The sequence below is a fragment of the Varroa jacobsoni genome, unplaced genomic scaffold, assembly GCF_002532875.2.
Source record: "Varroa jacobsoni isolate VJ856 unplaced genomic scaffold, vjacob_1.0 scaffold_925, whole genome shotgun sequence".
NCBI lineage: Eukaryota > Metazoa > Arthropoda > Arachnida > Mesostigmata > Varroidae > Varroa > Varroa jacobsoni.
Window position 1 is genome coordinate 55,186 of NW_019213827.1, and position 14,654 is coordinate 69,839.

General features: G+C 40.0%; 1 protein-coding gene across 2 annotated transcripts in view; it reads right to left on the minus strand.

Moving 5' to 3' along the window:
* Nucleotides 1–14,654, minus strand: part of kcc (solute carrier family 12 member kcc) — a 229,155-nt gene that overhangs the window by 50,768 nt on the left and 163,733 nt on the right. For both annotated transcript variants that reach the window (XM_022841387.2, XM_022841390.2), the window contains 2 exons: nucleotides 7,459–7,512; nucleotides 4,824–5,005 (listed from right to left, as the gene is read on the minus strand). In XM_022841387.2, coding sequence (XP_022697122.1) covers nucleotides 4,824–5,005; nucleotides 7,459–7,512 — 236 coding nt within the window. The remainder of the gene's footprint in view (nucleotides 1–4,823; nucleotides 5,006–7,458; nucleotides 7,513–14,654) is intronic.

Consider the following 14,654-nt stretch of genomic DNA (forward strand, 5'->3'; position numbering starts at 1 on the left):
ATTAATCAACCCTATATATATATATATATATATATATATATATATATATATATATACAAACGAAATGGCGAAAATGGAGAACTAAAACTTTGCAGTTTATTTTTCTAGCCAGACAGACGCTTTTTTCACGTTTTTACGTTACGACACTTAGAACGTTAGACATATTCTACGGGGGACGCCTAAATGAGGAGCCAAGAGTAATCTGCATTGAATAAGGAACTATCTATGAGTTTTACAGCCAAAGGACCAAGCCATAAGTAGAAACTAGATCACTGCGTCAACCTTCGTATTCTGTGTTTATTATGTATATGGTCGTGTGCAGTCGAGTGTATCCCAAGGCTAAAGGGTTTTCTAACGTTTTCAAATCCATCCTCGATTTCGTCCTTACCACAAATAGAAATTTCATTGGCGGTCGTGTGTGGAGGACGATACACACGAAGTCAAACAAATTTCACTATCACCGCTATATCCAGAAAGTGAGCAAATCTTGGTTGGGGCAATCGTATCGCTTTCAAACGAGGAACAAGCAACTATCATACCGTTTAGGTCGTTTTCAAAGCAGCAGTGGATTGATTATCTTTGTCGCAATTGTCAAATATTTAATTTACCGTATCTCAGTTAGATCTACGTAAACATTGTATTGGTCAGGAGCTTCTGGAAAAGTTTTTCGTTTGGGAGTATATGCAGTAGTTCAAAGACCGCTCGCGGAAATAGTTCTCGCTTCTTTTCCGCTCATGCGTTATATTTACGGGCGCAAACGGACAGATAAAGCTTTAAGCGAATAACGTAGCAAGCGAGAAGTGGTTCAAAGGAGGGCCATTTTTTCCGTCTGGCCTCGCCTATATTAGATGGACGCTTATCCCTGGTGCTTTACAAGAGAACTTTTTGTTTTCGCTGTTGGGGATTCGTTGCCGATTTTGGCCGTTCCTAATACTATTTTGCAGACAGTTGACTACTATGTATGTTAAAGCGAAAAATAATATAAACGGTATTGGTCAAAATACGATAATTTCCCCATAAGTCCCATATCCCAGATATTTCCATAAAATTTCGAAGATTTAAATTTTATTCCTTACTCGCTCACTAGTTGAGTACTCAACAGTGTACTCATAGTTTTACCTAATCCGAAATGGCTTTTGACAGAATTTGAGAAGTGACAGCGGCACAAAAAGTGCCAATCGAAGAATACGTGAGAAACCTAAATGACCATGGAACAGGGAGATGCTACGATAAATCTAAAAAGTATTAGAGAATTCTTTTTGCTGCGAGTATTGTTTCATAGGTGCCCAAAAGTGTCATCCAGAATAATAGGAAACGTTTTTATTTTCTTTGTCAATAAATTAATTCAACAAATGTATCAAATATGCCTATCAGGGTAAACCAGAGTTCGTTGTTGCCACGCTGTGGGCAGGCATTTACAAAACATCTCTAGCTACTTGTTACAGGCGTCGTCCTTTTAAACGTTTCACGTTGCACTCTGTTTAGTTCCTTCATCGATAAAACTCATACAAAACAAACGTTCACACATCTAATAAGTACACGAAGTTACAGTTTCTCTTTCTAATACACGTATCCGTACGTCCATATACGACTGCATGAAGCGTCTCTATTTCAAGGAAGAGTATCAGGCTGTCGCAAGCAAATCCAACTGACTTCGAAATTAAATAGTTTTCAAGTTACACACCTCAGGAAATCTGGTTGGAAGTCCGGTATTCCAGAAATTTACGAGTGAAAATCGGTTAAGCTTACCTCCAAAGAAAGGGGTTCATAAGGAAAAACACCTTTTGGTTTCTAAAATCAGTTCTTAATGGCCAACTTTTCGTTCTTCGAGTGAAGAAAACCAAAAATATTATCCAAAAAGGTTTTAATAAAAAGAACGGTACGCAAATGGAGAAGAATGGTACAAAAAACGGAGATTAGCGTAGTAGCGACCCAGCGAGAAGGTAACCAGATATCGGGACCCCAAAAAGATAAAAAAGCGTTACCGCAACTGGGGAGAGCTGCACAAAAACTGGCATTTGACATCTTATTGCAAAATTCTGACCCAGACGCAGCAACATATGAATAAACAACGGATTCGAAATAATACCAGGCCAGTGTAAAATGCGCGCGATGTATTCTAGGTGCAACTTGCGTAACTTTATCCAACTTAAAAAATCCGCCCGGAGCATATGGCCGCTATAAAGGAGGCATGGCTTAATTTTTACCCCCAACCAAAGCGGGACCATATCGCGAGAGCATATCGTCGTACGAAGAGAAATCGAGTCCAGTAACGGTGTCGAGTAAGTTCGAATGTAAAACGATAATGATAGTGCTTGCCATAAACGCTAGAAGCATCTACCACTATGGGATACTCGTTAAAAATGAGACAGTGATGCCATCCTGCTATCTCGAGTTTCTCAAGAGACTCACAAACCGTGTGCACGATAGTAAAAAGCACGTAGTCGACCTATTTGATGAAACGCTAAACATCGTAGTTTTATCTTAATTACTCTTTAGATTGAGCAAAGGAATGTCTATCAATCCACTTATTTCTCTGATCCAAGTCCATGTGACTGCGGAGCATCCTATTCCCTAAGAAGGTAAGCATGCGTATCCCAGCATCGATCGGCTTCCAAGCAGCCAAAACACTCTGACAAATACATAAAATAAAGAAGAAGTAATACATATTAAAGATCATCATGCTACCTCAACTTACTCAAGAGTTATTCCATTCCAAAGTCAACCAGATATGCTTCTAACAGCCAAATAGAATACAGGCCGGCCGTAGCGAGACATGGTTCAGTTTTTAGTGTTCTCTAAACTATGACTTTTTTTCTTACGTTTTGTTGCTAGGATTGCCTCTAAAAAAAACGTATATTCCACGTATATTCCGACAATCTTTTTTTACATGTGCCAAAACTCCCATCCCTGATGGCTGGGCTCCGTCGATATAAGTACCACTTACCACAATTACAGGTTCAATTCAAAACCTAAATCACTGACTACTAATTTTTAGCAGACCTTTTTTCGTGAATTTCCAAATACCTTTTCAATAGTAGCCATTCATCAAGCGATATTGATAGAGGTAAACTTATTGAAATTTTGCTTAAACGCTTCACATGGAAAATACTTGAATGGAATGAAACCTTGGGTTACGTAGCATCCAAACATGCAAGAACTCTAAATGGCTAAAAAGTTCGAAGGTCGCAAAAAGGCGTAAAAACCTTTAGAAGAAAACTAATTATTAGAACTTGTCTCGAAAGCCCAACTGGCAATTGATATACTCTTGTCTAAAACGGCTGTTAATTTTTGAAATAAAAAAAACTTACATTTAAACATAAAGCAAAGTTAAGTTTCTGAGCCCCTCAGATCTAAATTAGATCAAGAATCTGTCAAAAGTTGAATGAAAACGGCAACAATGTTGTAGGCCGTCGATTTTAAGCAAAAAATAGTTCTAAGCCTTGGTACAGGCTCGCCCACTGTAGAATAGTTATATCTATAATAGAAATATATAATATAAGAATAGCTATATATATATATATATATACAGCTATATACAATAGCTAATAGCTTAAACTCTGGAAAAGACGCATTATTGCTTGCTATGCATGTTCGTTGATGATAGAAAGTACTGGCGCTTTTCGGATGCGAGAAGCATAAGGGATAAACGCATTCTCCTTATGACAAACGGCCCGCGAAAATCCTCTCTGTTTCAACGCATCGTGTCTGTGTTTCTAACACTAAAAAATAGGTTCGATCGAGAACTATGTCTTCGTACGTATACGGTGCTCGAACAGCCAACTAATTTTATACATATTGTGTTGCATGAAGGTACGCTGGAATCAATACTAAGACGACTAGATATTGCCACATAATACAGAATAGCCGAAAATACGAAATTTTCTACTAAATATTTACGTCCAATTTGGATTCTTTTTCTATTACGTCTATGAATGTTATTATAGATAACTATTATCTACGTAACATTATCTAACTATTTACTATGTCTTTGCTAAGGACCGAAATCCAAGTTTTGCCTGCTGCTTCTAATCATCTTCAATTCTATGCAATGACCATGCTCAAGCATATCTCATGACAGTGATACAAGCTTTTGGGGGTAGCAACGGTGTCAAAGCTGAACTTCATTAGAAGGACAGGCCGATATATCGACGTGTGCACTATTGTTACATTATCGACGTTTGTCCTTGTTCACATGAAGAGTCCAAATGAATATCTGCTCTTCTCAATTCGTTTCCAGTCTCGTTCTAGCATGTAAGCCAGCAAAATCTGCCATTGACGAAACCAATGTACGATTACACGTAAACGCCTCAAGCATGGCAGCAGTAATGATAGAGTTCTATGATTAGAGTGAATAAGCACGGATAGTGAAACGCTAGAGCTTACTGATCAAATATGCTTTGATGTTTTTTCGCTGAGGGGATCGTCGTGTGGGTGTGTGTGTGTGTGTGTGTGTGCGTATGTGGGGGGCACTGCCTCGCGCCAAAAGAAAGGGAATCCGTCTGTGATCTTGTACTCAAGAGCAGTGTGCTTCAGAGATGTTTTGTTATCTTTCTTTGTGTGTGTATGTGAGATTGCTAGTTTGGTGGATACGCGTGTTTGAGGATGCGTACGATCGACCGGCAAGATTAGTTTCATGTTGGTGCATAGTTAGTCCGATTTACGGCCGTACCTTTCGCTGTTTATCCCACCCATTGAATTAGGAAAGGCCATGCATTTCCTGCTGTGTACACGTAGCTACTGTTGTCATACATACACATACACACATAGATTATTTTTCGCACGGTGATTCGTTACTGGGCTTATTAATTGCGGCTACTTACAGAAGGTCGGTTTTCCCATCGAAGTTGACGAAGGCACCGACGAAAACGGAGAGAATGGAGGCAAGGACGCAAAATAGTGCAATGGGGGCCAGTTTTGATACGAACGCGACCCCAATCCAGACGATGAACGTCATGATTATAAGAAGAACCGTTCCGTACGTTCGAAAATTGTTGTACATAACCTGAAAATAGAATGAGCGTACACTATTAGCATAAACTTTGTCTACATATAGCTTAAGATTATTAAGCTCGTTTCTAATGAAACGTCATTAAAAACATAATAAATAAAAAAGAAATATATATATATATATTTCTTTTTTAAATAATAGCTGTTCTATTACACATGACATTTTATCTTTTCACGTAGGAGATACTCTGCTGGATAGCGACGTAAAGTCAGTGCACATTATGCAAACGCTATAAACATTGCTTGTTGTAACTTGTGAAAACTTAGACGTGCAACAGAGTAAAATATAAATAAAGTATAAAATTAATTAAATTTGTCAGTGAGATAACAATGAATAATTGAATTGTAACTATTGATCATTTGCCAAATGTTCTCGAAACTGTCCTTCTAAATGAATTGAAGAAAAGTATAAGGCCAGTCGATTCGATACGTTTCAGCGCCGCTGGACCTGCTTATTTCAACATAGAACTTTGGAATTATCGGACTAACTTAAGGCAGTCCAGCAATTGATCGCGGCAAAATGCTCTACCCTGTTTCTTTGCGAGTTCCCTTTAAAAAGCAAATAAAGCATTTCATATTGACATCCTCTAAAAATGTGCGTGCTTTTTTTTGGTTAGCGGATACCTCGGACGAAGATCTCTATTCTGAAGTGGAAAGTTGTCTATGAGGAACATAAACACTGGACCCAAATCGGCTCCGTTGAATGAATTAAGTCTCAGGTCGGCTAGCAAAAATACAACTTCATAAAAGACACCCATAGCAACAAGTACGTCAACACTTTTGAGCCGTCTCCTCCCTAGAGTCCAACACTAACGTTTGAATGTTTCGTCTATTGTCTGGCCCCTTACTAGACCGAACGCCATAACATATGAGATCTCCCTTATCTAGCTTGAACAATTAGGATTGAAGCGTTAGGGTTAAAATTGTGAAACGTACGCCACACAACTATACCCTAGACGTTGCTACTTGCACTAATGGCTCCAAAGATTATAAGCAATGCTTTTACAGCATACGTAGTTCAACACTTGTCGTCTGACAAAATAAGGCCATTTCAAATTTCAATAATGGCTTTCCTATTTTTAGCCTACTTTTTGTTACATTTGAGATTTTTTCGACCTCATTTCTTCGACTTCAAAATAAGCAACAGCAATTGTATGATCGTTCTTTCTCTCTCTCTCCTCTCACCGAAATGACCACATGAGTATACATTTCTATATATGTACACGAAGTTTTCAGCGTAAGGTTTTATATGCTCCTTACGAACTCGATGACGCGCGTGACGATTGCATAAAACGGCAAAGACGAGACCTTCGAAAGGTCGGTCTATCTTTAGCACAAGCCATAATCATTATTACGTCACGAAAAAAAAAACGTAAATACCTGCCCTTCGATAATGTTAATAATACTAAAGTAACATGTGAAAATCCTGCCTGGTTAAAAACAGCTTTAAAAACCCAAGGATTTAAAAGATGCGATTAGGTTATGTGAAGAGCAGTTACTTGGGAAAGTTTGTATAGTGCAGCGTTTCTTAGGATGTATTTACAAATCTCCCAGCAGCAGCAAACGGTTAGTATTGACGCAATGCACCAATCCCCTACGGTGTTTATATTTTTTGTACGTATTCCAACAAAGCGCTGTAGCCGAAGGATGCGTAGGCATATGCGGTCAGGTATAGAGATCGTAGTTAACCACAGTCTACTATCCACCTGAAAAAATTTAGGTGGCAAATGATATTTGTCGACCCATGCGATACCGCTTTTTTGCTTGTTCTTCAGATTGAATTCCCTCTTTTTTTCTTATTCCCCTGGCAGCATGTGGTGTAAAAATGAACTCAAGTAGAACTCTTGGTGTTCCTGCATCTCCTATATTTTATCAAAACTAACAAAAATTCGGTCGATCCTACTATATGCTGTGTACGAACGAAAACAACGTTTTCGATTCGGGATTTGCTCGAACTATTACCTTACCGGTGCTCCGAAAAATAGAACTTACTACAATTAACTTGTCCTTACTCTTCGCGCTTAGCTTGTAATTAGAAGATCTACAGTCCACGTCTAGAAGATCACAAGTGAATCCTAATCATTTCATAATAACAATATACGGTTAACTAACAGAGGTAGTTGAGACTAATGATAACGCGAGACATTCTAATGACGAATCATCGTATCTTTCTGTCAGCTGAAAATAACGGGCTAGTCGAGAAAAGGAAAGAGCACGTATTATATATTAAAATGTGGTTTGTCAACGATTGATTCTTTCCTTCGCGGACAAAGCATATTTTGCAAGCTGATAATTTACGCCAAAACAAGTGACCAGGTGGCTGTACACAGACGATGTATGTTACGATAAGCAGAGGAGCTACCTCTCGCGTAGTGATAAAAAAACGTTCCTGTGCAAAGTTATGCAAGTAACTTTGCACAGGAGCAATACCGTAGCCTCGTTACTTACTTGTGAGTCCGCTCGAAAGTCGCCATAAAGTCCAAACTCCGGACATAAATAATTCTGTAAAAGAATGCCAGACAGCGAAAATCAGAAGTTAACAAAGGATGTATAGTGCCGTATCCCGTTTATAAGAAAAATATCATCATTTTTCACTAATGACGTGATGTTAACGTAAGCCGCCGTAAATTCCGTCTACTATGAAAGATTAGGATAATATACACATTCGCCGTTATAATGTTTTTCTACTTTTTTTCTATTAAAACGATGGAATTTAGCTATCTACACAACATTCATACTACAAACAGTTATACTGCCTTTTATACGTTAGTGCGATTGCGGCAAGATAACGTAATAGAAATTATGTGATACAATAAAAAGTATCAAGATTGAATCAGTCCACATACGAATTTTAAAAGTTCGGCTTTCTGCTGTCGTGTCAGCTGTTTGGCGATATGTTGAGCCTATAGAACTGCTATTTCATGCGAGGCGGAGGTCCGCGGCAAGCTGACTGTCTTTACCTCGCCATTGGCTCTCAATTGGATAAATCCGCTTCAGGTCAAGCCAAGAGCCAAGTAAAAGTTATTATGCTCGTTGAACACAAAGGGTACTCTAGAACCTTCCTCCCTCATCGTCGCCTGACCGCGGAACTCCTTCCGCGCCTCTACCTAGTCGAATACGTCGACATCCGGAACCTTCCAAGTCAGCGGTCTGCTGGTCATCTACTGACGCAGCATTAATCTTGTTAACCAACAGGAGATTGGCCTTCATGATCGTGATCAACAAGAATCTTTCTTGCTAACTTCGGATCCAAATCCTTTTCACCTGCCCTAGTCCAAACAATGCCATGATAACGCATATTTGTCACAGGCGTTTATCGAAGAGGCTATCGAACGATCTCATGTGTGCATATAATCTGTGCCTTTAGTTGCTACTGTAAGGTTTTCAGATCTTCTATAGTTTCACACCGAATATCGTAATGGGCCTTAATCATGAAGTTTATACGTACGACTCATATATCTGCCTACATCGTTGCTACACGTTCAATTAGCCCTATTTCTTCATGCAAGTGGCAACTTAATTATAGTTAGAATATCCACACAAATCAGTATAGCATTTGAATACAGTTAGTTTTGAAGAAAAATTCACTTCACATTTGAGTAATTATATCGTAGAGGTTGGGGCAATTTTAAACAGTTCCCTTTAGCCGTATCTATATCTCGCAAAGAAAACAATGAACTCTCTGAAGGAAGCTGAGATAACACTCGACATTTACGTCAGATAATCACCCCGCGTCCCAGAGGTCAAACCACCTAAACGCATTGCAGCTTAAGGCCAAGCTATAGACACAATGACTTTTCTAACAAAACCATTCATTCCAATGTGTAAATGTGTCCTTTTCATTATTGAACTTGTATGCAATATGAGGGCTGCGTACTTATTCATTTATTAAGCCTATAGACAAACTTAAATAACTTATTATAAATGCATGATTGGTTTATAGTAAAATAAAACCATAAAATTAAAGATAAAAAAACAACTTTACTCGCTCCCAGGACAACGACATTTTGCAGAGCCAACATCATGGTCATTATATATATTCAATGTACATTTGATTCCGTTGGTGAGTTGCTAAAGGTAAACGATTAATGAACAGTTGCAATAAGGTATCAATTAAGTTAATTAATGAACTAATTAAGCTATGTCATAATCAGAGTCATACTTGATTGTGTTTCATTTTCATATATCCGATAATGCCACTCAGTGACTTCCCTACGACATACTTAGCTAGAAAGTTGTCTTTCAATTGGTTTTTTTCCAGAGTAACTGTTGCTATGGCTGAAATACTTCTAGGTCGAGCAACACATGGCAACAAGTTATATTAATGTTTTTGTTGTTAATACTGAAGTTAGTGCTGCTGTATTCCGCGTGAAAGAAGGCGTTTGATGAAATCATTCGAGGTAAAGGCTTGCGCGCAAAGGACCGATAAAGGCCTACTTCGTCGGAAACACTACGTTAAACGGTGACATTATCAAGATCATCGCCATCGGCAAACGGACTGGGCAATTACATCTGTATTTCTGTTGTTTATTGCCACCGGGGCCAACGGTCCGAGAACGTCTATCGTAACCAAACACAGCGCGATAGCACTGCACAAGGCTCACATGAGCGTGGCTAAGGAAGTTTGTACCTATATATATATATATATTTTACGTAGGGTGTATCTATTTCAATGATCAAAAGTAAGTGTAAAAAGCTCATCAGTCAACATAGATATCATTCATAGTATTATAATTTATGCGGCCCAAATCTGTATATAAAAAAACTATTTGAGGCTAGCTGAAGTAAATCGCAGTTTATCAACGGTGGCTTCATTATTCGCAGCATGTTAGTAGCAGCGATAACAACGAATCAAATACTAGATGACAAGGTAAGCCAGGCGGACGACAATGTTCTATGGCAACTTCGAGCATCGAACGGCTCATAGAAGACGTCTGGACGTAGGCGATGACGACGCACCGGGGACAAGCCTGATGCTCGAAGCTCTTTTCGTTCGCCTGCACGCGGACACCATGGAGACTGGTCTGCCGCTATTCTTCTTACCCAAACGGCCGCGGGTGAACTACACAGCGCCTCGCAAGTGGATTCTTATTCCAGGACTGCGCCCTCGAACAGCCTTGAACACTAGCATCCGGATTACTGCCAGAATGGGCAAGGCCATGGTTCGAAGCGGCGATAGGATAAGCAATATTTAAGGCAATCTCGGCAGCGTGGGAACGGTTCAAGGCAAAGCTGAGAGATTTAAGTTGCTTCCGATATATTTCTAATAACTAAGGCGACAGGTGGCATTTCTAAATCTTCATTTAAGCGAATCGACAGATCGGAGTGATCGTACGCCGTGTGTGATCATTTCGTCGACTAGCTCACTAAAGCTGCCTTGACGAAGGGTTTGCGTCAGTCTCCCGTGCATACCAGAGATATCGATCAGACGTAAGACCGAATTTGTAAGTACACAGCGGGGAATCCCGATTAATGTCCAGCAATTGGCCGCTACGGGGAACAAGGTTATTTCAAGAATTGATACGTAAACGGACCCACCGTGACCCAATCGTGGTCAACTTTACCTGCGGGGAGGTACAGTTCATTACTTGCAGCAATATATGATCAATAAAGGAGCAATAATATATATGTATTACTGCTGAGTATCGATGTGGATTGAACAGTAAATTCGAAGCGCAAGTAAAAAACGTATCCTTCCGGCAAAATGTTGACACAAATAGCAGAACCGCACATCTGCAACAAAATACACATTGGAAATCATACGTACGTACATTTTTCACAGACTTCACAGCGTTAGCTTCCAATAATAAAGTATAACAGTTCGTTCGTAAAATTCGTTACGTTTATCTTGACATAAATGAACGATCAATAGTTAAATTTAAGTGATATGGTAGAAGTTTTGGCTGAGTTCCGGGTGCTCTTTGTGCGGCGTCTCTAACAGTTCTCTATACCAGTCAGAGAAGAACAACAAAGAATGGACGGACTTCTTTAGAATCTTTCCTTATGTTTTTCTTCCATAAAGCATAAAGTACTTCTTAATCTCACTCCCTTCTTTTTTTTCCTTGTCCTGTTAGCCTTTTGAGGCTTCACGTTCTACAACCTCGCGTTCTTCTGGCGTACCATAGAGTTAATTAGTGAGCACCAACAACAACAACACCAAGTTGGCTTGAGATCTGGGATCTGGGCATGACCTGGCTTTTGGGCCTTTTTGTTCGGACGGTTTCCTAAGTCTCTGCTCTTCCATAACAACAACAGCCAGCGCAAGTCTCTTACACATTTCTCTGACCTTTTTCCCGTGCGGAGGCAGTTTCTGGGTGAGGGACACAAAAGGGCAAGCCCCATCCCTTTCTTCTCTGCGGGTGTCCCGTTGGTGGGTCCCGCTCGTTCTGGCGTCTTTTGCTCTGGAGACCATTCGCTTTTTTTGCGGCCCCTGTTGTCATAGCCATCTTTTTGTTCGCTTTGCTCCTGCTATTTGGCGTTTTCTTCTATCTAGTTCTTCCCGTAGATATTTTCTTGCTTCCTTTTTCCGGCCTCTTTTGCCAGGTCAAGTTGTAGCAGCTTCATTAAGGCCAGCAGCAGCCCCAAGTCAAAAAAGCATGAAAAGCACAGAGCTATAAGTCGCTGAGACCGCAGTAGAGTTTAAGATCTTGGCTACATCCTACCACTGCCTGCATGTCGTGATGCCTTACTTGTTCCTGTCTCGTAGTCCGGTGTTTTCTGCTTCTTCTGTCTCTACATTGGCTGGCTTGCCAAGGCACCTGGTATATCCGATCTCTTTTCACCCAGTGGGAGCTAGTAGCCTTTTTCGTTTGCGATTTTTTTTAGTCCCACCCCTTCCTGTTCTGGTTCCAGTATACGTTTTTTCCAGCAGTAGAACGACTGATTTCGAACGTTGCTGAGAGTCATGTCATCCCCTTAAGACAATTCGTTGCTAGTTGGCATGGTGTACCCGTCGTATTCTCGCCCCTGTCAAAGAAAACACCAAACTGTTCAATCTGTTTGTGAGTCTTCATCAAATGGCCATGAATCGCCCCTTCACGACACAACGCGAAGATCAACATACTACTTATGTAAATTTTTATTTAACTAGCTAGTTGATTCATTACAAAGACATAACCAACTAACTTTATTCTTAAATATATTTTCAACTGTAAGTTCGCAGAAGTGAGGCCTGTTGAAATTTTTACAGGGTCGGTATTCATCTTGGGTCGTTCGTTCATTACGTGACATTAAAGCAAAGCTCTATTCTGAGACGTTCGAAACTCGTGATTTCTCCACAATCGCCTACAGCAACAAATACATACTGGGTATATTTTTGCGATATGTTGTGACGCTTCGTAAGTGTATATGATACTATATATATCCGATGTGACTCCATTTTGTTAATATATGTAACGTAACTGTTTCGAGCTTGTTCCAGCCTTTATGCCTTTTTTTGTTAAACCTGTAGCTTGTGTTCTCCATCGCGTATACATAGGTATGTACACAACAGTTCATCCATTGTTCTGTGTCTACTCTTCATGTTGTGAATATTGCTAGAAAAATAGTTCTCTTTCCGTTTCCTTTTCACGTCTTCTTTAAGGCAGACGTAGACGCTTCAAGCACTTCGTATGTAGAGCATCTTATACATATGCGTAAAGTAAACCTATGACCTAAAGTCGCTTACTCGTTCATCCTATTTATCTGGTACCTCGTTTGATACCTATAACAGCCTTAGACATTGTCCACATTCTGCGGGACAACAGCTGCTCCACGCATTGTCCTATTAACACGGTAAATACACAAAATGGCGCGATCATTCGTATACTGTGTATTATTAATATACTTCCTCAATAAAACTTCGTCTGTGCGCAGTTGTTGAGAAAACTATTATTCGTTAGCAGAACCGCTCCTGTTGTCTAGTACCGGTGATGTAACACACAACTGGCCTGGCCTGTGTCTCTTGTCATTTCTAATAGCGACTAATGCACAACAGCTGTTAAAACGTATAAGCGATTCAATGAACTCAACGAGTGGAAGCTGTACAAGCCGGCTGCTCGTTTCCACCTTTCTCTAGTACGGGCCAGCACATCAAACAACGGGATAAACCTTCCCGCCTTTGGGTTCCTATTGGTTTTCCTGATCTTTTGCCAGTCAGTTTCCCTTTCCCCTGCTAACGTCTCAACTTTTCTCGTATCGGCTCTGTTATATAATTAGCTAGGCAGCGTCGGGAACGTTAGAGAGGCTAACGGCTGGCTCTGTAAACGGAAGGACCAGCAGAAATGGTTGGGACTATTCCCGGCAGGCCGAACAGCAGCACAAACACTAGGCCTTTATGCCCATGCCGACAGGCGTCGCGCCGTGGAGGAGAAACCTTTGGAGTACCTCCGATAGCTAGGAAATTGAGCTCTGCAAGGCGTCATTGAAGTTACTGCTGGCGTTGTACTTTTCGCTTGCCCCGGCTTCTTCTTTCGATAAACAACTTTTTAGCAGGCGGTGAACAGATAAACTTCACCTGCTCGTTGGAACATAAAAAGTTTAGAGGACAGCAACTTCTAGAAAAACATTAGGAGTAGAGTAACTGTGGACAATAGAAGTAGAATGTAGAGAAGGGAAGAAAAATAATGGCATCGAGTCTTTTCTCTACCTGCCTAGTTGTAGGCAAAGCAGAACATCCTGGTTTTTTTTATAAATTGAAGGTTCTTTATTTGAATCGGGTAACAGACAAAACAGGGAGAAAAAAGCGCGGTCGCTGATCTATGATGTTCTCCATCTCATCACGTAGATGAAAATGCGGTCGTTCTCCTCCATTTACCTGGATCGACTTGCCAGACATAGATTTGTTGGCTTTTGCTTGGCTCTCTTTTAGATAAAAGGTAACAAACTTCATACGTATAGAGACGAAATATACACGGCAGAAACAAGTTTGCTGGAGTAACAAGTCTTGCGCAGTTACCGGAAACATCACATCGGAGCACCCGCTACGCGCGATAACTTGACTACGAATCTAAGGCTAAACCAACAGAAAACATTTGCACTCAAAAAATATAATTTCATCAAATGTTAGATGATATAGAACTTCTGAAAAAGTTGGATAGCTGTGGTACGGTACGTTAATCAGTATTTTTGACGTTTTCTTCTTTTTTTTTTTGACATTTATAATCATGGACTTTATATTCAAAAACCTTGAAAAGAGTCACCAAACAAACAAAGAGGTAGAACATGTTATCACAAAATATGTTCTGGAGTACTTCGTTTTGATTTTTGCCATGGCATAAATGAAAAACGTTTGCAACTCTCTTAGAATTGAACATTTATGTCTAGAAAGCAAGATTAGCTTGGTATGCAATGTGCGGTGTTGTCGTGTAGATATGCGCCTTTGGTCTAGCTATCCCTCGCCATGATTTACTCACCGTGTAATAGAATTTTGTATCTACATACGTGGGCAAAGGCCATCTACTTAATTAAGTTGTTGAAAGTTTTACTTAACCATATATGTCATATTCACATAGTTACACAAGTCAAAGTGCTACGGAATTTTATAGGCTACATTTTGTCTGGCGATCGCCAGGTCATAAATTCGTCAAACCCTTCTGCGTGATTGCCAGACGGTAACAGGCCTTCTTTTTGACGCTTGGTTATAAAAGTCTTAACTAGTCCCTCGT